Below are 26133 nucleotides of genomic sequence, written 5' to 3' on the forward strand. Positions count from 1 at the left end.
AGAGGGAGGAGGGTCAGAGGGAGAAGCAGACTCCCCGCTGAGCAGGGAGCCCGATGCGGGACTTGATCCCGGGACTCCAGGATCATGACCTGAGCCGAAGGCAGTCGCTTAACCAACTGAGCCACCCAGGCGCCCCATGGTAAGGGGATTTCTTTATAAAAAAGGAAATACTGTGTTTATAACCATGTTACCTTTTCATTAAGACAGTCAATTAAATTTTCCACATAAATTTTCATGCTTTTATAGAATTTAAAATTTAGAGCTTGATTTGATGAATTCTCTAGGTTCTGGATGGTACTCTTTGAACTCTTGACATCTTGTATATATTTTTCATATTCCCTCAGGTGTGAGCGGTGAGTATCCTGTAGCAATGTTAATCTATAAATAAACAAAATAAAGAAAAATGAAAACTAAAAACTGCTTTGTTTTTCCAACTTTTATTTCTACTACAGTAAATAGCAGTCTAATGAAATTTTTTCAAAGCTACCTTACAGAGACCACCAACGAAACTGACAATCCTATAAACCTGGGTTTATGAGACTTGCTGTGCAAAGGGGAGCGCCACAATGAAAAGAGGTCTCAAAGGAAAAAGTAGGAGAGGATACTTAGAGGTTTTTAGGTTGTCGAGCTAATCAGAAGGTAATTTTAGAAAGTTAGTTAAAGTGTGGATTGATCAGAATTGGTTTCTAGAACAATCCTAGGTCTTATATTTGAAATTCGGGAATCCATCTGGAGTTACTGTTAGATCAGTCTGTGGTCTTTCTTGGAATATTTGAATAAGCTGGTATTAAAACCATCTGAGCATGTTATGATTTGGTATAATCTGTTCTGTGACTCAATGGTTTTATCTGTCATTAGAATTCGATGTTCTTTGAGGCATATTTCATTTCCTGTTTTTGCTGTAGCCCCCATACGCTTCTCTATTGATAAGATAGCCTTTTTTTTCAACCCTTGTGAATATCACATATATCAACTGATGTAACATGAAAAAAAAGTGTCAAATATAATTCAATGTTTGTTTATTTTTTAAAACACAGTTCTCTCTCCATACACCTGCCAGTAGAGGAGTAAGAAACCTATTTCTTTAAAAATATCTGGAAGGTATTTCCCAATATTCGACACTGTGAGTACATTATATTTAGAGAATTAACTACAAATGAAATAACAAGTTTGTAGTATGTGGTCTTGAACTGAACTTTTTTTCAAAAATTCAACTCCTCCAGCTAACATGCTGTACACTGAAAAGTCATTAGTAAGTACTTGCTTAAACCAAATGTCATCTATCAAAGTTTCCCTGGACACTGACATTTGTCTTTCAAAGTTTCTCCTTGCTTTATGTAAAGAATGGAGACAGTTAAGAAATAAGACAATAATGGACAGAAAACATTATGAATAAAATGCTTGAATTGACTGGAATATTATTGGCTATAGCAATAAGCTCGTAAATATGTATTACATGAAAAAAGCAAGGTAAGACCAGGGTATACAGTGTGCTTCATTTTTGTATAAAAAAACTGGGCAATCCATAAGTATATATGTGCTTGTATAGATATATAGACTACTTCTGGAATGAAACATAGGAAACTGGGAGGAGTGGTTTCCTCTGGGTAAGGTGACTTCCTTTTCTCTGCATATCTTTTTGTATTGTTTGATTTTGTCTTTAGTATTTGGACCATGAAAACATATTTTCTTTTTAAAATAAAAAACCCGGTTAATAAAAAAATAAAATAGGGGCAGCTCAGTCAGTTGGGCATCTCTTAATTTTGGCTCACGTCATGATCTCAGGGTCATGGGATCAAACCTTGCATCAGGTTCCATGCTCAGCATAGAGTCTGCTTGGGATTCTCTCTCTCCCTCTGCCCCTCCCCTTGCTCTTATGCCTTCTGTCTCTCAAAGAAATAAAATCTTAAAAAAAAAAAATACACTAAAGTTGAAAAAAACCTATCCAGATAAAGTGAAATGCTAATCTCTATCAGTGGTCTGCTACCTTTTTCCTATTCTATAATTCATGCAAGACAACGGTCTTCAACACAATTTCAAAAAAGCCAAAAAACCAAAAACCCCCAAGTCCTGAGTTATATGCAATTTTAATTTTTTTTTTTTTAAGATTTTATTTATTTATTTGACAGAGAGAGACATAGTGAGAGAGAGAGAGCACAAGCAGGGGGAGTGGGAGAGGGAGAAGCAGGCTTCCCGCTGAGCAGGGAGCCCGATGTGGGGCTCGATCCCAGGACCCTGGGATCATGCCCTGAGCCGAAGGCAGACGCTTAACGACTGAGCCACCCAGGCGCCCCTATATGCAATTTTTGATGCAATAAGTATAATTCTAGCTCTTTTCTTCCAATTAAGGAAGGACTATCAGAAGGAGAGTAAATAATAGTGAGGTTATTACAAAAATAGTCTTGAATCAAGGCAATCATCACCATTTAATACCACTACTGAAAAACAATGACCTATAACACAGCTTGGCAAACTTTTCCTATAAAGGTCAGGAGAGTCACTATTTTAGGGTTTGGAGCTACATGGTTGCTATTGCTACTACTCAATTCTGTGATGTAGCACTAAAACAGCCAAAGACAATACATAAATGCGTAAGTATGGCTGTGTGCCAATAAAACTTTATTTACAAAAATATGCAGTGGGCTGGCAGTTTGCTAACTCCCCATAATATAGATAGCCTAAAACTAAAACTAGTACATCTAAAAATTTTTATATTTCACTATACAATGCTATAAAATGTCCTTTTCTATGTCAAACCATTTAAATCAGCAACTATGACCAGTATCTCTTAACTGCAATATGATTACGGAATGAACCTACTTTAAAGCTGATTTATACAAAAGATGTGGGGGAAGAAAATTTGGAACCTATTACTGTGTATTAGAAAAAAAATTTCCTAAGTATTAAAAAAAAAAAAGCAATGAAAATGTTCTTTATGAACATCATCATTCCATTGTGTTTGGAAAAGATACTTGGTGTGACTTCAATCTTACATATGTTTAGACTTTTCTGTTACCTCACATTTGATCCTTCTTGAAGAGTATTCCATGTGTGCTTGAAAAGAATGTACATTCTGCTGCTGTTGGGTGGAATGTTCTATATGTCTGGTTAGGTCCATTTTGTTCAAGATCACGGTTTCCTCATTGATTTTCTGTTTGGATGTTCTATCCATTATAGAAAGCGGAATACTGAAGTCTTGTACTATTATTGTATTGCTATTTCTCTCTTCAGCTGTCGATATTTGCTTTATATAGGTGCTGTAATGTTAGATGCAAATTTATAATTGTTTACGGCTATAATTCCTGATAAATTGATCTCTTTATATACCATAGTGTCATTCTCTGTCTCTTGTAATAGTTCTTAACTATGCCACTACTGCTCTTTAGTTTACTATTTGCATGGAATATATTTTTCAATCCTTTCACTTTCAGTCTATATGTATCCTTAAATCTAAATGAGTCTCTTGCAGACAGCATGTAGCTGGATCCTAAATTTTTTATCCATTCAGCCGCTCTATGTCTTTTGATTGTACAGTTTAATCTTTTTATATTTAAAGTAATATTAATACAGAAGGACTTGCTATTGCCATTTTGTAAATTGTTTTCGGTCTTTTTTTTTTTTAAAGATTTTATTTATTTGACAGAGAGAGACACGGCGAGAGAGGGAACACAAGCAGGGGGAGTGGGAGAGGGAGAAGCAGGCTTCCCGTGGAGCAGAGAGCCCGATATGGGACTCGATCCCAGGACCCTGGGACCATGACCCGAGCCGAAGGCAGTTGCTTAACAACTGAGCCACCCAGGCGCCCTGTTTTCTGTCTTGTAGTCATTTCTGCCTTTTATTCTCTTGCTACCTTAGTGTTTTGTTGATTCTTTATAGGGACATGCCCTCAGTCTTTTCTCATTTTCTTTTGTGTATCTTCTATAGGTTCTGTGCGCACGCGCGTGTGTGTGTACACCATAGGGATTACAAAAAACATCTTACATTTCTAATCTATTCTGAGCTGGTAACAACTTCAATCACATACAAAAAACTGTACTTATTCCTTCATATGTCCTCCATTTTTTTTATTGATGTCACAAATTACATTTAAAAATTTTGTATTCAGTAACAGTGTTACAGTTTTTTGTATGTGTTTATTTTTTAAATTCTATACCTGAACTAAAAGTGATTTTCACATCACCCTTACAGTAGTACATGAGTATCTATTTGTCTACATATGTATGTTTACCAGACAGCTTTGTATTTTGTTTTCATATGCTTCATGTTATCGGCTGGCTTCCTTTCAACTGGAAGGACTTTTTTTTTTTTTAATATTTTATTTATTTATTTGAGAGAGAGAATGAGATAGAGAGAGAGCATGAGAGCGGGGAGGGTCGGAGGGAGAGAGAGACTCCCTACTGAGCAGGGAGCCCGATGCGGGACTCGATCCCGGGACTCCAGGATCATGACCCGAGCCGAAGGCAGTCGCTTAACCAACTGAGCCACCCAGGTGCCCCTTGAAGGACTTTTAATAGCAATTTTTGTAAGGCAGGTTAATGGTAATGAATACCCTCAGCTTTTATTTATCTGAGATCTTTATTTCTCCTTCATTTTTTGAAGGAGAATTTTATTGGTTATAAGTCTTGGCTGGGAGTTTCTTTCAGCACTTTGTATATACCATCCTACTCCTTCTGGCCTATAATGTTTCTGTTGAGAAATCTAATAATCTTATGAGGCTCCCTAGTATCTGATGAGGTGCTTTGTCTCGTTGCTTTCAAAATTCTCTTTCTGCCTTTTGAAAGTTCATGTGTCTCAGTGTGAGCTTCTCTGGGTTCAATCTTCTTGTAATCTTTTATGCTCGAAAGTGGATGTCCACTTCCTTCCTCAGATTGGTCAATTTTTGGCCATGATATCTTCAGATTAAGCTCCCTGCCCCACCCTCTTCTCCTACTTGGATTTCCATTAATGTATATGTTGTTCTGCTTGACGTATCCTGTAAGTCCCTTAGGCTTTCTTCACTTTTCTTCATTTTTTCCTTTTTGTTCCTCTGACTTGATAATTTCAAATGACCAGTCTTTGAGGTCACTGCTTCTTTCTTCTGCTTGATATCAAATAGGTTGCTGATCTCCTCTAGTGAAGTTTTCTTTTCTGTTCACTTACTGTATTGCTGAGCTCCAGAATCTCTGGTTCTTTTTTATAGTTTCTTTTTGTTGATATTTTCACTTTGTTCATGTATTGTTTCCCTGATTTTGTTTAGTTGTGTGTGTTCTCTTGTAGCACTTTCAGCTTCTATCAGATTATTCTGAATTGTTTTTCAAGTAATTCATAGATATGTTTCTTTAAGGTTGGTTCTGGAGATTTATTATGCTCCTTTGGTTGGGCCAGGTTTTCCTGTTTATGTCTCCTGTTATTTTTTGTTGTTGTCTTATGCATTTGAAAATGCACTTAAGGGAAATAGTTTCATACGGGGAAGGAACATCACCAGCCAGCCTGTCTAGAGACCTGGGGGGCAAGGGGAGGTCTCCTCAAATCTTTCATGGGGGATGTATCTTCTCTGGGCTTCTATATGAAATTTCCCTATTAGAGAGGGTGTTTCTTTTTTAAGGCATTCATAGTCTCTTGCTCCCTCTGCTGTTTGTCTGCAGTAGGCAGGCTTTCTGGCTCTGCAACAACTGAGCTTTTGCTCTTTGTGGTCCCCAGTAAACCAAGGTATGACAGTTCCCCATTATAGCTCTGAGACAGACGAGGTAGAAACAGTCCCTCAGGCAGTCCCTCCAAAAGCCAAAACGTTGGAGGTCTGTTCCACTTTTTTTTCCCCTCTCAGTGGAGAAGCTGTGAGTTGGGCTTTTTCTCTCTCACAAGCAGTGCAGGCTTTCAAAAGTGGTTGATACAGATGAAATGAAATGGCTTTGGTGACAGACATTAAGGAGGGCACGTGATGTAATGAGCACTAGGTATTATATAAGACTGATGAATCACTGACCTCTACCTCTGAGATTAATACATTATATGTTAATTGAATTTAAATTAAAAAAAAAGAAATGAAATGGATTCTTACCCATTTCAGTGTGGCTATTCTTGGCTTTGAGCTAACTGGTTTCTGGAATTCTCAAAAAGGCTTTTTAGACTATATATTAAGTTGGTATCTCTAAGGGGAAATGAAGTCTGGGGCTTCCTACTATGTCATCTTCCTGACATCACCCCCAACTTATTATTTTTTAAAAATTAAAGGCTATTTAACAATGCAGATGAAGGCTTATAAAAATATTAAGAAAAAAGGCAGAATTTGATACTTATTGATTTTAACCATGTAGCATGTATCTATTATAAAGACTAAAAAGACACATACAGAAAAGAAAATCAGTTGTGCTAGTGTGGTAACAAAGGTGGTGCTATTTTTTTTCCTACAAATCTGTTTAATACTAGTATTTGTACTTACTTAAGAAGAACACAGTGCTTTTTTTCACTATTAAATGTCTAGGACAAATGTATTTTAAAATCAGTATTTACTTACCTAGTATTTAATTGCTTCTTTATAATTTCTAAATTTACTGGTGGTAATGAAATCGAAGTATCAAACTTCTTTACTGTTTGAAGTTCACTGCTGTAGGAAAGATCCAGGCCTGGTCCCTAAAAATATGAAAATTTGTATTGTTTTAAAAGACTCATTAATCTTATAAAGATGAATAACATGAAAGCAGACTGGGTATTCCAATGTCTCACCAGCTCAAAATTCCGTGCCTTTGACGATTTTTATAGTTACAATAAAATGTTTTTATAATTCTTAGTTTTAAGATACAGAACTTTAGGGGCACCGGGGTGGCTCAGTCACTTAAGCGTCCGACTCTTGATTTCAGCACAGGTCATGAGGATTGAGCCCTGCATTGGGCCGCTGGGCTCAGGGCAGTGTCTGCTTACGATTCTCTCCCTCTGCCCTACTGCCCCCCACTATCCCCCACCTCCCGCTCACACTCTCTCAAAAATAAAAAAATAACAAAATAAAAAATATATATATCTTTTGCATGCAAGAGGCAAATTACAAAATCTTACTTTTCACAAAAGCTTGCTTCTCAGTGTTTTTAAAGTAGTTTTGTTTATGATCTAATGTACTCTCAGAAGATTATGTTTTCCATGATAGGAGTATCCACCTAACTCCTCTAGTCAAAGAAAAGTAAATGGAAGTCTTTTGGAGGGTTTCGGGATAAAGCTTTTAGTTCTGTTTAAGCTACTGTTGTTATCTGGGTTATCTATTACTAGTCGAGGACCATGTTCTAGTTAGTACACCTTATAACATTTCGTATTACTATCCTCTGACTAATCATAGCTTATCACCATCATACTTAGCATGTTGAAAGAGTTCTAAGAGCGTGTTTTAGATAAGGATATGCAAAGAAGTGGACCAGATATTAAGCCAAATCACTGGCTTAACTATCCTTGTATTTATCACAAGGCATCATTTCTCATGCTAATTCTTAACCAATCCTCTCATCCGGCTCTAATCACTCCTGCAAATCCTCAAATTAGTCAGATTATTTCACATCTTATGTCTTTACATCCTGATATATTGTCTCAAATCCCTTACATTATAAACATCTTTCAAAGACCCATCCAAATATGATCAACTTTTGTAGAGGCTTTTCCAAACCTCCCTATCACCTATAAAACTGACCACTCCCTTGCTCCTATGTGCTATCTCAGGACCCGGTATAGGTTCTGTCAAAGTAAGATTTCACTACAATTACTTTGTTTAGCTGTCTCTCCCATATAAAGATTGTACATTCTAGTGTTTATCATTATTAAGTGGTGTAGGGGCTGAATGGCAACCCCAAAAAGTAAGTCCATGTCCTAATCTCCCAAACCTGTGAATATTACTTTACGTGGCCAAAGATGTGATTAAGGATTTGGAGAGAAGGAGCTTATCCTGGATTATCCAGATGAGTCCTAAATGCAATACATATATCCTCATAAGAGAGGTAGAGGGAGTTCTGGGGCGCAAAAAAGGTGATGCGAATATGGAGCAGAGAGAGAGGTGGCTACATCCCAACAGCTACCACAAGCTGGAAGAGTCAAGGAACAGATTATCCTCTAGAGCTTTTGGAAGGAGTGCAGACTTACTAACACCTGGATTTTCGACTTCTGACCTCCAGAAATGTGAGAAAATAAATTTTTTTTTAAAAGATTTTATTTATTTGAGAGAGAGAGAGAGAGAGAGATAGCAAGAGCGGGAACACAAGCAGGGGGAGTGGAAGAGGGAGAAGCAGGCTTCCCACGGAGCAAGGAGCCCGATGCGGGGCTTGATCCCAGGACTCTGGGATCATGACCTGAGCCGAAGGCAGATGCTTAACGACTGAGCCACCCAGACACCCCTAAATTTCTGTTGTTTTAAGCCACAACGTTTGTGGTTGTTACAATAGTCACAGGAAACTAACACAGTAGCATGTGGTAGATCTTCAATAAAGGAACCTGTAAATATACTCACAGTTAATAATAAAAAATGTAAATCAAATAGCTTGAGATTCCATTTTTTGGTGCAACTAATCTTGCATCTAAGCTGGCAAGACTGTAATGAAACATTCCCATAATATCAATGGCATTACAGATTGTTCGAAATTTTCTTTAGAAAGCAATAGGGAAAAGTGTAGTAAATGCCATAAAAATGTTCATGTCCTTTATTGGTAACACCACACTTGGCCACTATCCTAAGATAACATACGTCTGAACAAAAGAAAGAAAAGAAAAAAAGGCAAGCAAATATTTACCAATTCTTATTATTTCTTTTAAAGTTTTAAGTAATCTCCACACCCAACGTGGGGCTCAAACTCACAACCTTGAGATCAAGAGTCATATGCTCTACTCACTGTGCCAGCCAGGTGCCCCTTCTATTTCTTTTTCCTTTTCTTTTTAAAGATTTTATTTATTTATTTGATAGAGAGAATGAGAGAGAGAGCACATGAGAGGGGAGAGGGTCAGAGGGAGAAGCAGACTCCCCGCTGAGCAGGGAGCCCGACGCGGGACTCGATCCCGGGACTCCAGGATCATGACGCGAGCCGAAGGCAGTCACTTAACCAAATGAGCCACCCAGGCGCCCCTATTTCTTATTAATAATAGAAAAAAAGGGGCGCCTGGGTGGTTCAGTCGTTAAGCGTCTGCCTTTAGCTCTGGTCATGATCCCAGGGTCCTGGGATCGAGCCCCGCATCGGGCTCCCTGCTCAGCGGGAAGCCTACTTCTCCCTCTCCCACTCCCCCTGCTTGTGTTCCCTCTCTCGCTGTCTCTCTGTCAAATAAATAAATAAAATCTTAAAAAAAAAAAAAATAGAAAAAAAGATTCAGATTGTTAATAACTTAAAATGTTTGCCAAAAGGAAGAATGGCTAAAAAATTATGATTCACTGACTCTAATAAATATTATGCAATTAAAAAAATTAGTTATTATGATAACTATGTATAGAAATAGGGGAAAATATTTATAACAGGTCAAGCAAAAAAACCCAGAATTTGAAACTGTATGCATACTGTAGTTCCCAATCTACATGCCAAGGCATCCCGGTGAACTCAAAGGAGTGCTATATTTTAAATATACATTTTAAATATAGGTATTTTAAATATTTTAGGGGAATACATATTCATCATTTGTTGGACTACTAGTTTTTACTAGTTCACAGTTGCAACATTAGATTGTGCTACAGTCCTCTGATAAAGTCTTATTAGTGAAGGTGGGTTCTTGGTGGACGTAACGAAAAAAAAGTAGTGACTGAAAATCAATTTGGAAAGGAGGTGAGAATGACAGTGAATAATCTGATTCCAAGGTCTGCGATATCATGCAGTGCCCAAGAGGTGCATCCCATTAATAAGTAATTGTGGTTATTTAAAAATGAAATAGATTTTTTTCTTAATTTATCTATGTGTTTTCCAAAAGCTACTAAGTTATTAGGACATAAACATTATTAAATTCTTTGACCCTAAATACTTCATAAATAGAACTCTTTGGTACTTCTTTTGGCCTGGGGGAACCAGGATAAAGTTACTGACACTGAGGGCTCCATGAATGGGAAGTCTGGGAACTTCTAATATATACTATGACTGCAATTAAACAAATACTTAAAAAGGAATTATGCAAACTTGAGCAGTCAGAGTAAGGACTATGACATGTTTTTTCTCAAAGTTATTTTTTTCATGCTGTTTAGCTATACTGACTTTACTAAAAAGAGGAGGGGGGTCCTACATCTATTATTTTTACATCATAAAAATAGCCCTCTAAACCATTTCTCTGGTCAGAGATTTCTAAATGTTGTTAAAACCAAAGGCTTATCTTTACTTAGCTTTTTAGTTTTAATGACGTAGAGATCTTAACAATACTTTTCTTACCTAAAAGAGCATATAATCTTTCAAAGCATTCTTGTTAAACAGATTAAAAAAATAAGACCTTTATATTTGATTATTATATAATTTATAAGGGCTTCAATTTAAATTATGATTTTGAGCCTATAGCCAGCTACTCATGTAGTTAACATTATCTTCCCATTTTACTGATGAGAGAACAGATTTAGAAAATGAAATAATTTGGGGTGCCTGGGTGGAACAGTCAGATGAATGTCTGACTCCTGGTTTCACCTCAAGGTTGGGAGATCAAGCCCTATATCGGCCTCCATGCTCAGCCTGGAGTCAGCTTGAGATTCTCTCCCTCTCCCTTTCCAACCATCCCCAGCCCCTGCTCAGGTGTGTGTGTGCTCTAAAATAAATAAATAAATCTTTAAAAAAAAAAAAAAGATTAAATAATTTACTCAAAGTTGCACAAATATTTATTGAGCACTCACAGTATTAGACACGGAGGGATAAACACTGAATAGTTAGTAATTCTTGACCTCATGAAGCATATATTTTAGTGGTACGGCCAGAACCCAAATCTAGGACTTTTGACCTCAAGAACAGTATTTTTTAATTAGTTTTGTTTTAAATCTATTTGTTTAAACTTTACATTTACACACCTATGTCACAGTTACTATAAAATTAAAGACAAAATATGGTCCCCTCAAGTGGCCTGTAAAATGTGGAAGGTGTTTAAAAGGAAAAGAACATAAGGTATAGTACGTTGAACAGTGGCCTCACAAAAGTTATGTCTATGTCCTAACCCCCAGAACCTGTGAATATGACCTTATTTGGAAAAAGGGTCTTTGTGGTTTTAATTAAGTGAAATATCGCAAGATGAGAAATCTTGGATTATTCAGGTGGGCCCTAAGCCCACTGAGAAGTATTCTTATAAAATAAGACTACAGGCACAGAGAAGGCCATATACAGAAGGAGACAGAGAGAGGGGTTATGCAGTCACAAAGCAAGGAACACCTGGGGTGACCAGAATTTGGAAGGCAAGAAAAGATTCTCCCTTAGGGCTTTCAAAGGGAACACAGCCCTGCTAACACCCTGCTTTTGGACTTCTAGCCTCCACACCTGGGAGAGAATAATGTGTCTTGTTTTAAGCCATCAAGTTTGTGATACTTTTTATAGCAGCCACAGAAAATTAATACAAATGGTATAAACAATTACTACCTCTGTGATTTTAACTGCTTTCCTCATTTGCTGCTGTTCCCAAATATCTTGATTTTCATCTTCCTGACTTTCTTCACTTGTTTCTTCATTTCTGGGTGCTAGGAATAAAAAAAAAAAAAATTTCATGAATAGTTATTTATATTTTTCCATTCTAAAAGCATCAGCTAACATTTTTGGGGGGGCTTATGACTTGCTGGCTTAGCAGCTTTACACGTGTTAACTTATTCTTCACCATAATTCTAGGAAGAAAGCACTATTATCACTCTTTTTTTTTATAATGAGGAAACTCCTATCGGGAGGTTAAATAATTTGTCTGAGGAATGTGCTGAAGCCGAGTCTTGAATCTGGGAATCTGTACTCATCACCAAACTGTCCCACTGAAAACACTACAGTTTCACACATGGGAAAAAAAAAACTTGGAAAAATGAAACATTTGGTATTCCTTATCAGAGATTATAAATTCTACCTTAGAATCTAAATATTGAGGGGCGCCTGGGTGGCTCGTCTGCCTTTGGCTCGCGTCATGATCCCAGTGTCCTGGGATTGAGCCCCGCATCAGGCTCCCTGCTCAGTGGGAAGCCTGCCTCTCCCTCTTCCACTCCTCTTGCTTGTGTTCCCTCTCTTGCTGTGTCTCTGTCAAATAAATAAAATCTTAAAAAAAAAAAAAAAAAAAAAGAATCTAAATATTGAAAAATAATTTCTGGGTTATAAGGAAACCAAAAGTCTCATTCTGAAAAATTATTATTTGAAGTAACAAAAGTTTTGGTAAAACATATTGTTTATAAATGTGAAATGTAAAAATAGTCCTTTGAGACCTAAGGATTATCAGTAGAGGAAATATTTTATTAGAGCAGGGGAGATTTTAATGACAGCTAAAAATCCCTGTAGATGCTTCCATGTTAAAAAAATCTTCATAAAGGTGAGAATGAACATTTTCAATATCAAAAATAAGACTGTACAATTTTTTTTAATCTGTCAAAAAAGATCAAGTGGAGGTCAGATAATAGTAAATGTTATTACACATTATTTGATAATAATATTTTAACAGACATGTCTTTCAGAGACTATGATGTCATTGACCAAATTGGTATTAAATAAAAACCAACTTCTAACACTTTAAAGTATGAGACACTACATTATGTTTTTATGGAGACTTTAACATATTATATTCAAGTGAAAAATCCCTTAATATTAATATATTGTAAATAAATTAAGTAAGTACTTGTTTCTTCAGCCATTCTTTGTTTAAGGGTTTGAGGCTTTGGGGTAAATGGTATTCTCTTTTCATGGTCATCAGGCTCACTCTCAGAATCTTCATCACTGTTTTTCTTCATCCCAGTGATGGTAGAGGTATGTTTTACATCCAAAGAGATATAGTCATCTTGGGCCCTGGCCAATTCACGTTTTCTGCGGGCTGCCTGAATAAAAGCTGAATCAGGGATATTTACTGAAAGAAACAAAGAGGAAGACAATGAAAAACACCAACAGAAATACATATCCTCATTATTTAAATAAAATAAAAAAGCAGTGTCTTTCCAATTTTTTTCATGTTCTGATACGAATGTAACTGCACAGCTCAAAATCTACATAAGAAAATTACTTTTATAGATTAAATATAAATTAGAAAATGAACCTAATCTAGAAGTATCAGAAAATATACTGGTATCACTTCAATTTGTCTTTTAGCTCTCTTATTCATCAGCTGTTGTTGCTGGCTTTTAGTTGAGGACTCTTTCTCATTTCTAGAAGCTCTGAGATTGTGAGGTTTGGGATGTCGAGACTGCTGAGCATGGAGCTGCTTAGTCAGTCAGAACTGTAGAGGTTAGAATGATGGGGGATAGGCCAGTCTGACTCACAAAGAGGGAGAGGATGCCCCTCCCCTTAAGGCATCCAGGCATATAGGGAGTGAGAAAGAGACTAAAACCAGCACACAGCTAAGTCAGCCTCCAAGGTCCTGTGGTGATTTCCACATGAATAAATATAAGAAGTTAAAAAGCGTAAAGAAAATAATCAGGTTCATTAACTAGGTGAAAAATATTTAAGTGACATCTTTTAGTACAGCCTTTAGTTTTTCTTTATAGAGTATAAACCATATTAATGGGTACTCTTCCAATTCAAAACAAGTTTCTTCATGCATGATCTGAGCTGAAACTGATCTTTACTTTCTGGAAAAAAAATAGTTTCTTAAGCAAAATACCAAGGTAAACAAAATGGTAAAAGAAATTTTCACTATTTCAAGCACTTCAAAATGTTAATTAGGGATGTTAAGTTACCAAGGCTCAAGTAAAAGGTTCTAAACTTAACCATAAACTGTTCCAAATTCTTTGAGAAATAAAAAGATGTCCTAATGCCTGGAGATGTGGAAATGTTCCAACTCTTGAAACAAAAAAAAAGAAATATAGAAATTATGAACCAATATGCTTGACATTGGTGCTAAGGAAAACAAGTGCTTGAATTATGAAACAGTAACAGGGGATCACTAAAAACCAACATAAGTTCACTAAGAACAAGGAATATCAGGGGTGTCTGGATGGCTCAATAGGCTAAATGGCCAACTCTTGGTTTCAGCTCAGGTCGTGATCTCAGGGTCATGATATTGAGCCTGCACTGGGCTCTGTGCTCAGCACAGAGTCTACTTGAGATTCTCTCCTTTTCCCTCTCCCTCTCCCCACACCAGTGTGCGCTCTCAAATAAATAAATAAAATCTTAAAAAAAAAAAAATATTAAATCAAGTGACTTACTTTTTATAGACCAGTACTAATATATAGGTTAGTATCAGGGAAATGATGCAGGTCAGATGTTTCTTCATCTTCCCAAAGAATTTAACAGTTGCATGTTTTCCTTGTAGATAATGTTAAAATTTGTGGGGGAAAATCACATATTGCACAGGATTCTTAACTGGTTGAATTACTCCAAAAAAAAAAAAATGTTGATTATGAAGCATTGTAAGGATCTGCTAAGGGCTCTGTGGTTCGTCTTGCTTGGTTTAATGATCTTAATGTGATGTGAACGAAGATAAAAAGACATGTCCTTAAAGCTGGGACAGCTAAATATAACCTAAAGCAGAATTAAGACTCAAAACCTTCACAGCAGGTTACACTAGCATTTTTTTTTTTTTTTTTTTTTAGGATTTTATTTATTTATTTGACAGAGAGAGACACAGCGAGAGGAAACACAAGCAGGGGGAGTGGGAAAGGCAGAAGCAGGCTTCCCGCTGAGCAGGGAGCCTGATGCAGGGCTCGATCCCAGGACCCTGGGATCATGACCTGAGCCGAAGGCAGACGCTTAACAACTGAGCCACCCAGGCGCCCCAACACTAACATACCTTGATGCTTGTTGCACATTACAGTCACCTGGGAAGCTTGATAATCTACTGGTACCTAAGCCCCCCATCCCAGAGATTCAGATTCAGTTGATCTGAGGTGGAGCTGAGCAGCACTATGTTTTTATAGACCTCTAGGAAATTTTAATGTAAAATCAGGACTAAGATGATACACTTAGGTTCATATACTCAAGTGTATGAATACAAAAGCAGAAATACTGGAAGTGTAGGAAGTGTAAGTGATTCATCTGCAAATGACTTGATGGGGTTTAATAAATCACAGGCACCAGACTGACTAGTAAAGTAGTAGTGCTACATAAAGCTAACAATAAAGAAAAAAGAGTTCAAGAGAAGAGTTATTATCCTGTCCTGTCTATACCCAACATTTAGCTCACAGCAGATACTGGCCAAACATGGAATGAATTAATAACATTAGCATATTGCTTTATAATATAAACATGCATATTTATAAGCTAAATAATTTTCACATACATCATCTTATCTAAGGAGTACAGGTTAACATCATGCCCCATGTGTAACATGCTGTATCTGCAACATCTCAAGGCAGATATTCCACTACTGGATCATTCTAACAGTTTCACTGTTTGAACAAAAAACAAATGCACTCCTTCATCCACAAACCAATCCCCAAACTTCTCACATTCCTTCATCTTTTCTTCTCCAGAAGAAAGAAAAACAGGACAAATTTTCAACTTTCAGTGTTTCTGAAATGAGCTCTGGGGAGGGACAATTCTTCACTGTGTTGAACTGCCCTGTTCTCTGAGACATGTATCATTTCTTGCCTCCAGGGCACTACATGCCAGCAACACCTCTATCATGACAATAATTAAAAACTATCCCACGCACTGGCAAACAATGTCTTCTCTCCTTAGATGTGCAATGCTGCCAACACTTTACAACTACTGGCTTATACTGTCTAATCCACCGTTTTCTAAAGCAGCACTGTACAATACAGTGACCGCTAGCCATATGTGACCATTTAAATTCAGCCAAATTAAAATTCCAGTTCCTTAGCTGCACTAGCCAGCCACATTTCAAGAGCTCTACAGCCACATGTGGCTAGGGGCTCATATACTGGACAATGAAGATATACAACTTTTATATCATCGCAGAAAGTTCTATTGGACAGCACTGTATCTCCAGTCTAGACAAGACAATCACTCATCTACCAGGCTTCAATTCTTAATACTGGTTTCATCATTAAGTATTTCTGTACCTCGTGAACTTGTATAAGAAAAAAATTACAAGAGCTACCGGTTCTTGTTATTTAATAAGTTAATAAAGCACTTTCACTATATTACAAGTCTTTTTTTTAAGATTTTATCTGAGAGAGAGAGATTCATGGGAAGGGGGGGAAGGGTAGAGGGAGAAGCAGACTCCCCGCTGAGCAGGGAGCCTGATGCAGGACTTGATCCCAGGACCGAAGGCAGACGCATGACTGACTGAGCCACCTAGGTGTCCTATTTCCAGTCTTTAAAAATGTATTTAAACAATTACATTTCAATTTAATTTGTTTCTTTTATAAAGCTACATATTTTTATTTTCTCAGAAGGGGTCTCAGACTTCATGAGACTGACAAGAGTCCAAAGCACAAAACAAGTTACAAACCCCTGAGCTTGAGTAACAGGCCAGAGAAATACTTTCAGCTTTCACAAATTAGCTGTCACAACCTCTAAATTCTGTCACTGTAATGCAAAAGCAGCCACAGACAATATATAATTGAATGAGAATGGCTGTGTTTTAATAAAGATTTATTTGCAAAAGCATGGGATGGGTCACATTTGACTCACAAGTGGTAATTTCCCAACCACTGAACTGGATTATCTAAAACACAAAAATGGTCATGCCATGTATTTGTATAAAATTCTCCCAAACTCTATACTGTCTGACTCCAATTTGTCTGTTTTTGTTGTTCCTCCTTCTTAAACTCCAACCAAATATTTTCATTTCAACAACTATTTTTAGTTCTCTGCATATGCTATGTTAACTTCCCTAGAGTTTTACATTTGCTATATCCTATACCAGAATCATCCTCGGTAACAAATTCTTACCATCCGTCAGATACTGGCATGAATCACCCAGTACAGCACCGTGGTTAAGAACACAGGTTCTGGAGCAGACTGCCTGGGTCTGAATCCTAGCTCTGCCTTTTATAAGCTGTCTGACCTTGCACATGTCATGTAATGGAAAACAGCAGTTAATTTTGGCACTTTGACAATCATTGGTAATGACTTACTTGCTTCATACTTCACTATAGCTGTGTTATCAATAATAAGAATCACTGGTATAGAAAATACTGATATTAGAAATAAAGTTAATCAAAATTACAGAATTTACTAACCTATTGATGAAAATTCTTCTTCCAAAGAGCTAGAGTTGTTGGATGATGAACCCTGATCATCCTTACTTTTTGAGGAATGAGGTGTTTCACGCTCTTCATCTGTTGAAAGATCAACCACTCTGGATTCTAACAGGACATTTTTTGAATACAACAAGAAAGAGTCAAGATAGTGGAATTAATAACTGAAATTCTACACAACACATAGCATTATACATGTACAGTGTTTTAATTTTTCTCCATGTATTTAAAGTATATATACAGATCTTTCTCTGTCTCCCTTCTTTCTGAAACCAATGGATGATCTAATAAATGTATAGATCTACTTATCTAATAAAATATTCTCTTAAAAGATGCAATGAGAAAAGGGAAGGGAACAGTAGAGAAAAAAAGCATCAAAAAGTGAAGGAAAATTTAAAACAAAAAAGAAAAACAGTGGTAGTAAGTTCAAAATGAAAAAAAAAAAACTGGATGTACACTTACTATGTGCTAGGCACACTTAAATCTGTTTTGTAAGGTCTATTTCACACAATTACAGAATTTCACAATTCTGTAAAGTAAATGCTATTATTGATGGGAACATTAGGGATTGGAGAAGCTAAATAACATGTCCAGTGTCACAAAGTTACTAAGTGGAGAAGCAGGGCTTTCAATCTAATTTTATTCACCTCCGAAATTTAGACTCTATGTCATATTTCAATGGCTGGTGGCAAGTAGTACTGTAATGAGCACTGTGGTCTCCATTAAATAATGGATCTCTTTGTTTCCACTATGTGATTTTGGGAAGGAAAGTCTGTCCATAATCTATTAAGCAAAGATAACATTAAGCGATAACACCCTTGGGCGCCTGGGTGGCTCAGTTGGTTGAGCGACTGCCTTCGGCTCAGGTCATGATCCTGGAGTCCCGGGATCGAGTCCTGCATCGGGCTCCCTGCTCGGCAGGGAGTCTGCTTCTCCCTCTGACCCTCCCCCCTCTCATATGCTCTCTCTCTCATTCTCTCTGTCTCAAATAAATAAATAAATAATAAAATCTTTTAAAAAAGAGATAACACCCATAAGGGTGTTGTGAGAATTGAATGAACAAAATGTGAAAGAATTCATGGTATTATTGACAAGAAAGGACTGGCTAGTTTATAATTATTTTGTATTTTTTATGAACAACTTTAAAACTTAAGATTACATAAACAGTACTCTTTATCTTAAAAATGTCCCTTAATAGACCTATATAGAATTTTAAAAATCTGAAGATCAAAACTTAGAACACAAAGTAATATAACTACAGGTTATATCTTTCTTTGCTACTAGTTATGACAACTCCTACCTGCTGTCAAAGTGGATTAATACCACAGCCGTGGTTCTCAAGAGCATCCGCCATCAACCCCTGGAAATCCCTAGGACCCTTTCACAGGGTATGTGAGTTCAAAACTACTTTCATCACAATATTGTTATTTGCCCTTTTCAGTCTGTTGCTATTTACATAATGAGGCAAAAGCAGTGGTTGGTAAAACCCCTGGCTTCTTCATATGAATCAAGACAGTGACAGCCATTGTATTCATCACCATGCATTGCCAGGAAAAACAAAAAAAAAAGTTGTACTTACCATCCTTAATGAAGCAATAAAAAGTTATTAACTTTATTAAATCTTGACCTTTGAGTACACGTCTTTTAAATATTCTGTGGGACAAAATGGAGGTGTGTATAAAGCACTTCTGGGGCATACTGAAACACAATGGTTACCTCACTGAAAAGCATTTGTATGATGAGTTACAAGAGGAGCTAGCCACTGTCTTCAAGGAGCAACACTGTTTTACTTGAAAGAATGACTGACAAACTCTAGTTATTCCCACATGTATACCTGACAAATTTTCTCAAAAATGAGCAAAGGTGTGCCTATCACTTCAAGAATTTTGGAAAACTTACATCCTGCTCTGTGAACTTAATATCTTTCAGTCACTTAACGACCGATGATCATCAGAAGTAACGCAGTGACATTAACAGATTTTTTTTTTTTTGGATATTATATAATAAAATGTACCAACATTTGCAAACTCAGTGAACCAATACTTTCCAATCTGTTGGAAACTTTCCAACATGTAACTTTCCAAATGTTACCAATCATGCATGGGTAAAAGATTCATTGACGTATAAACAGACCAATGGATTTTAATGTAATGGAGTATAAAAAAACTGACAGGTATGGTTTCAGCTGCCATGTTGCAAACTACCTTTAAGAAGCTACTATTTGTTGATCTTTGTTGTAATATCAAAGCAGAACACACTCAATGATCTAAAAAGGCTATCAGGTATTCCTATTACACCACATACATACCTGTGGTTTTCTTTTCATATTTCAAATGAAACAACGTATCACAAGAGACTGAATGTGGAAGCTGCTTTGAGAAGTCAGCTGTCTTCCATGAAGCCAGACATTAAAGATTTGCAAATAGAAAACAATGTCACTCTATTTTCTGGAAAAGTTTTTTTTCCCCCTACAAAAATGTTACTTATCCTTACATGTAATGGTTTAATTTAGAAAAAAGTGAATAAAAATTTATCTTAATATCTAACATGGTAAATATCAATAGATATAATACACAGAAACAAAAGCTCTCTGGGATACCCTTATAAAGGGGATACTAAGACCAAAAAGTTTTGAGAACCACTCTTTTAGAATGCAAGCAAAAAGGCAATTCCTGCGGGCGCCTTGGTGGCTGAGTCGATTAAGTGGCTGCCTTAGGCTCAGGTCATGATTTCGGGGTCCTGGGATAGAGTCCGCATGGGGCCCCCTGCTGGGGGGGGGCCTGCTTCTCCCTCTGCCCGCCCCCTCTCCCCCCCCCCCACCGCTCGTGCTCTGTAATAAAATCTTAAAAAAAAAAAGGGCAACTCCTGGCCTCACTTCTCCCTATTAAGGTTTGACCAGGTGACTTCCATAGAGTAGAAAAATATAAAAAGTCATCAAAGCTTTAGACAAACAGAAGGTCATAATTAAGAAATCACCAAAATCACTTGTATTAAAAAGTGGGGGAGAAATTTTTTTTTTTTACCTGAATACTAACGGAAAACTGCATTTTTATTAAGCTCCAATTCAAACTAGAACAACTAGAACACGTTTTATGTAAACAACTTTAGCCTGCTTAAATTCTGTATTTAAAAACGAAAGGGTACTTCAAAACTATTACATTGTACTTAACGCCATTATTGGTACAGTCTACAGCGTCGTCAACCCATTGTGTTACTCAGGGACATAGAGCGTTATTCTAATCTCCGTTCTTGCAAATAACTGATGAAAAACAAAACAAGCAAAAGAAAACGTCCCATGTGTCTGTCACCTAGATTCTTCTAATGTATTATTCTGGTTAAGTGTTTTCTAGAAAAATAACTGGAGCTGTTTCCAAAAGTACATAAAACTTTCCCCTACCTAAAAGTATCAGGAATTTTTTTTTAAACTTCTGTGACGATTCAGGTTCTTCACAAACGGCAAGTACTGCACTAAAGCTACCACTCATGAGAGTTCACCTGATGGTGCAAACACAGACGAGCCACAAACCATACAGGATTCTTTCTGGTCTTCCCCCCTCACCCCCCACCACGGACTTGCGGGCTGCGGGCGAGTGCTCGAAGGCGGGCTGTCTTGTTTATTGTCGCCGCGACTGCTCTCGGTCAGCAGCGGGCCACAGGAACCTCCGGAGAACCCCGGGGGCCTCTTCCCCCCATCGCACCTCGCTTCACCTCCGGCGGACCCCGCCCTGCCTCACCTGGGACGCCCGAGCCGCCTTCAGCGCGCGGAGCCGCTCCCGCGGCGCGCCGGGAACTTGCCCACACCCGGCCCCGGCCCCGAGGGCCCCGGCCCCGAACACGCCCGGCCGTCACCTCCACGCGACCCCCTCCAGAGGGCGGCCCTTCCTCCGTAAGGCCCGGGGCCGCCTGCTCCTCCGGCGCCCCGAGTTCAGAAGACGGCTCTTCGGCGCCGTCGCTGTCACTAGAGTGAGCTCGGCGCTGCCGGAAAGTCCTCTTCGGCCTGTGAGCCATGGCCGAGGCCCCAGCGCCTCGCGCACGTCCTCTTCCGTCACACGCCAGACGAGTCTCCGGCGTCCACCCCGGGGCGCGCTCCCGCCTTTACGGTCTTACGACCGTCTGCGCGCGCCCGTTTCGCGCGCCAACCGCGCCCCCTTCGCCCTGCGCATGCGTGCTCTGTCCCTTTCGTTCTGGTCTATGGAGTTGTGTTTCAGGGCTGGGGCTTGGAGATGCTAAGTGTTCTCTTTCCGAGGCCAGGTTGTGCAGGTGGCGATTCGTTGTGGAGAGAGTCCGGCAGACTCCTGGAGCTGAGTGCCACGGAGAGCATCACTGGTTCTCCTTGTGCAAACCCTATCTAGGAATCAGGCACTATACCTACATCCTAGACTGGAACCCGATCTGCTGTCTTCTACTTTCTGAAGAGAGTAAAATTCTCTCCAACCAAGAATTAAACAAAAAATCAGAAGAGTGTGTGTGTTTGGGGAGATTGCTTCTGAAAGCTAAAGAGTAAAATCTACACATGAATGATCGATGCACAAGTAAGCAAAAACCAAATGATTGCTCTAGGCGGCCAGGTTTCACCAGAGCCTGGTCAAATGCTTTGGCCCATCAGAAAAAGTGTATATGAGAAAAGGGGGTGTTGTTTAGAAAGACGTGCAGTGGTAAGAAGGACGGCAAAAACCGTGGGGAACTTGGACTGGATCCATTAAGCACTGCTGAGAGAGGAAGCCTTCACCATGGACTGAGTTCTTGGTCTCCTTGGTAAAGCGCATTCTTAACTTGGATGCCTCTGACCATATCCATCTGAAGCAAATAACCATTCCGTTCATTTAAATTCTCTTGCTGGTTTTGGCCCCATGCTCCACAAAAGTTTCAGTTCGTGCTTTAAAGTTCAGGAAGACTTTCCAAGAGGTTCATAAAAAGAATTGTTTTAAGAGATCAATTTCCAGATGCTCACCTCCCTCTGTATGTAGCTGCCTGAAAACCCCTACATTCATGCAGCGCTCTGCCGATGTAGTCTTCTCTCCCCTTCTTACAAAGAAGAGACATAATTCGCTGTCCATCCTGAATGTACTACAGTACATACATCCACGTGTAAAAACTCCTGCATCTAAAATTTTATTGTCAGGTAGAGAATAAATACCTCTAAACTCAATAGTTCTGCTGGAAATCAGACCATTTCCAATATCTTGCTTTCAACAATGAAGAACCAACTCCTGCTTTCAGTTGATCACTCAAAATAATTTTTGAGTATGAATCACTGATTTTTGCAGAGTTCAGACAGAGTTCTAAGAATTGAACTAAGAATAGGGGTAAATACACCCCTTCATATGTGGAAAGTTTTCTCAGTGCCTATATAATGTAAAATAAAAGTATAATAATGCAATTAACAATGAACACTATACCATTTTAGCAAGTAATAACTGTCTTTGGATGTATGAACTAATGTGTGTGCGAAGACTGTCTTTGTCATTATGAGATGCATTCCCAACAAAAATGTTCTTTTGTCAAAAAAGTTGAGATTTATTTTGATGTATTTATGTTGTGTTGATCAAGTGTGTTGAAGCCCAGCCCCCTGAAGGCAACCAGGAGGACACTAAGTCAAAGTTCATTTAGCTTGTCTCAGGAAAGGAACACACAGACCAAAGAAACTATGGTGTTTCTTAGTAAGAGGGAGTTGAGTGGAGCTTATTACAGGATTTGGGTTTGTGCTAGATATTTTTCTTCTCAAGTTTTTATTTAAATTCCGGTTAGTTAACATATAGTGTGATATTAGTTTCAGGTGTAGAATTTAGTGATTCAACACTTCCATAAAACAGTCAATGCTCATCACAAGTGTCCTCCTTAATCCCCATCACCTATTTCACCAACCCAGGGGGCTACCCACCTCCCCTCTGGTAACCATCAATTTGTTCTCTATAGTTAAAGAGTCTGTTTCTTGGTTTGTCTCCCCTTTTATGTCCCCTATGTTTGTTTGTTTTGTTTCTTAAATCCCACTTCTGAGCGAAATCCTATGGTATTTATCCTTCTCTGACTGACTTATTTTGCTTTGTACTAGGAGATTTTTAAGGAGAGCTAAGGGAAGCAGGGCCAGATTTGGATTGCATAATGTCAAGAAGTTGGGACAGTTCAGCAGTTGGGTACCTTTGTAACTTTGTTCAAGAAGTGGGAGGAATAGGAGAAGACTCTGGGGTTGGAGTGTCATTAGTAAGAAGGGGGAGTCACTCAGAAGTAATTCTTGCAGTGGCAGTATGGTCTCAACTTCCAGCTGAGTTGATTTTCACTTTCTCATTATTAAAAATATGAAGACAACTCAATCCAGGATAAAAAAAAATAGAGCTTTGTAATCACAAGAAATTATATATATATATATATATAAAATTCACACACACATATATATAATGTATACACACCATACATACTTTTATAGGGAAGTATACATTGATCAGTAAAAGACTTTTAAGCATTAACTATATTTCATTAGATGAAATGTTGTAGGTGATAAAAATATATATTTGAGGAGAAAAAGCAATGATGTCAAGGGTTTGTGCATTTTTTAAATGGATGATGAGTATTAAATAGGTTTGGTATTTAGATTACATTAGATACATTTAAATGAATGACAGAACACATCTATTTTTTTTTTTATGCTTTCTTTTTGCCTGGCACTCTTACACATATCACATGAAATTATGAATGTTAATGAATCAAAATGACTCCATGGTAGCTCCTCAATAAATGGTAATAGTTATTATTTTTTCTAGATCACAACCTTAAACCTTTTTTTAATGGCCACACTTTCTATTGTCTTCATTCCTATTTCCTTTTCTTTCTTCCCTAGTTTGAGGTTACATTATTCCTAGTTTTTTAGTGTTAGTCTAGAAATCTTAACATATGTATTTAACTTAAAAACTCCCTATGATCAGTATCTTTAACCTCTTCCCAAACAACACAAGGACCTTAGAACACTTGAACTCCAACTACTCACCTTCCAATTTATATGCTATTGTTACTGGGGATTTTAATTGTAGTTTCATTTTATCCCTGTAAGTTAGACATTGTTGTCTTTATTTTCTTTGACATCAGTATTCAGATTTAGCACCATGTTTACAATTTCCTTAACTCATCATTCCTTCTTGAATTTTAGACTTCTTTTAAGGTAATTTTTCTTCTTCTTGAACTATTTCCTTTAGAAATCACTATTGGTAGAAGCTTGTTTTTGTCTGCAAAGGCCTTTATTTACCCTCATTCTTGAAAGATTGTCACTGATGCTAGAATTCCGTATTAGCAGTTATCTTCTCAGTGCTTTGAAGATATTATTCCACTGTCTTCTGGCTCTTCTCATTGAGGTTGAGAAATCAGTTGTTAGTCTAAATGTCATTCCCTGGAAAGCAATTTACCTTCTGGGTTTACTCTAAAATAATTTACCCTTGGTGTTCTGTAGTTTCATTTTGATGTGTCTAGGGGTGAATTTTATTTATCCCTCTTGGGATTCATTAGGTATCATAAATATAATGATTGTATTTCATTGATTCTTGACCACCGCTTATTCAAATATTGTCATATTCCTGTTTTCTCTATTATCTCCTCTTGGAACATTAATTAAAGGTACACTGGGATCTTTTTACTCTATTCTAGGGATGGGCAGACTATAACATATGGTCCAAATCTGGCCTGCTGCCTGTTTTTGTAAAGGAAGTTTGATTAGCGTCCAGCCATACCCCTTCTTTTACATATCGACTACAGGCTGCTTCCACACTACAATAGCAGAGCTGAGTAGTTATGACAGAGACCATATGGGCCACAGGCCTAAAATATTTACTCTCTGGCTCTTTAAAGAAAAACTTTGTCAACCCTGCTCTATTTTCCTGCCTGTACACCTCTTCCATATTTTCCATCTTCTTTACCATCATCTATATAATTTCTTCAGAAATATCTTCCAGGGGGCACCTGGGTGGCTCAGTCGTCAAGCATCTGCCTTTGGCTTGGGTCATGATCCCAGAGTCCTGGGATTGAGCCCCGCATCGGGCTCCCTGCTCCCTGCTCCGCGGGAAGCCTGCTTCTCCCACTCCCACTCCCCCGCTTGCGTTCCCTCTCTCGCTGGGTCTCTCTCTCTCTTTCTAGCAAAGATCCAGGCTTCTCCAAGCGGGACTCTCCCTCCGGGTTTCCATGGACGGGGTAGGATGGGGGTGACCACCCACCAGTCTCCCCAGTGTGGCAACCACGCTAGAGAGGCTGCCTCTGCCCTCTCGCCTTTCCAGTTACGGCCAGGGAGTGGGCTGGGTCTCCTCCCCCGGCCCTCCCAAAGGGAAGGACCTCTCAGGTTCCTGGAAGAAAATGGGTGCAGGGGAGCTGGGCGGGTGTCTCTGGCCTTGCTCTCCTTGGAGGGATGGTTCCCCAGGAAGTTCGTGCTCCCCACCTCAACCCCCAGCTTTGGAACGTCTCAACAGCAGAGCTTTCTTAAGAAAATGCTTGTCATGGCAACAGCTCCAGCCAACTCCAGAACACATCTATTTTTTAATTTAAATTCAATTAGCCAACATATAGTACATCATTAATCTCAGGTGTAGTGTTCAACAATTTATCAGTTGCATATAACACCCAGTACTCATTACATCACATGCCCTCCTTAATGCCCATCACCCAGTTACCCCATCCCCCTACCCACCTCCCCTCCAGTAAACCTCAGTTTGTTTCCTATAGTTAAGAGTCTCTCGGGGCACCTGGGTGGCTCAGTTGGTTGGGCGGCTGCCTTCGGCTCAGGTCATGATCCCAGGGTCCTGGGATCGAGCCCCATGTCGGGCTCCCTGCTCGATGGAGAGTCTGCTTCTCCCTCTCCCTCTGCCTGCCTCTCTGCCTACTTGTGCTCTCTCTCTATGTCTCTGTCAAATAAATAAATAAAATCTTTAAAAAAA

At 38.4% G+C, this 26133-nt stretch overlaps 1 protein-coding gene across 12 annotated transcripts in view; it reads right to left on the bottom strand.

The window, feature by feature from the left end:
- The window catches only part of GCFC2 (GC-rich sequence DNA-binding factor 2), a 48822-nt gene extending 27506 nt beyond the window's left edge, over nt 1–21316 (bottom strand). For 7 of the 12 annotated variants that reach the window (XR_004075633.2, XR_014138187.1, XM_031028019.2 and 4 more), the window contains exons 1-6: nt 20959–21313; nt 17207–17332; nt 12745–12969; nt 11523–11620; nt 6494–6609; nt 192–378 (exon numbers count right to left, since the gene is read on the bottom strand). Coding sequence is in view for 10 of the 12 variants with exons in the window: in XM_031028019.2 (XP_030883879.2) it covers nt 192–378; nt 6494–6609; nt 11523–11620; nt 12745–12969; nt 17207–17332; nt 20959–21232 (1026 nt within the window). In the remaining 2 variants the exon portion in view is untranslated. Of the gene's footprint in view, nt 1–191; nt 379–3016; nt 3258–6493; nt 6610–11522; nt 11621–12744; nt 12970–17206; nt 17333–20958 lie in introns of those variants that run through there. The other 5 variants (XM_081796654.1, XM_081796655.1, XM_081796651.1 and 2 more) reach the window with 5 other exon arrangements.
- Between the last annotated feature and the right edge of the window lie 4817 nt (nt 21317–26133).

Source organism: Leptonychotes weddellii, chromosome 10 (genome assembly GCF_054177405.1).
Source record: "Leptonychotes weddellii isolate Sample4059 chromosome 10, ASM5417740v2, whole genome shotgun sequence".
Classification (NCBI taxonomy): Eukaryota; Metazoa; Chordata; class Mammalia; order Carnivora; family Phocidae; genus Leptonychotes; species Leptonychotes weddellii.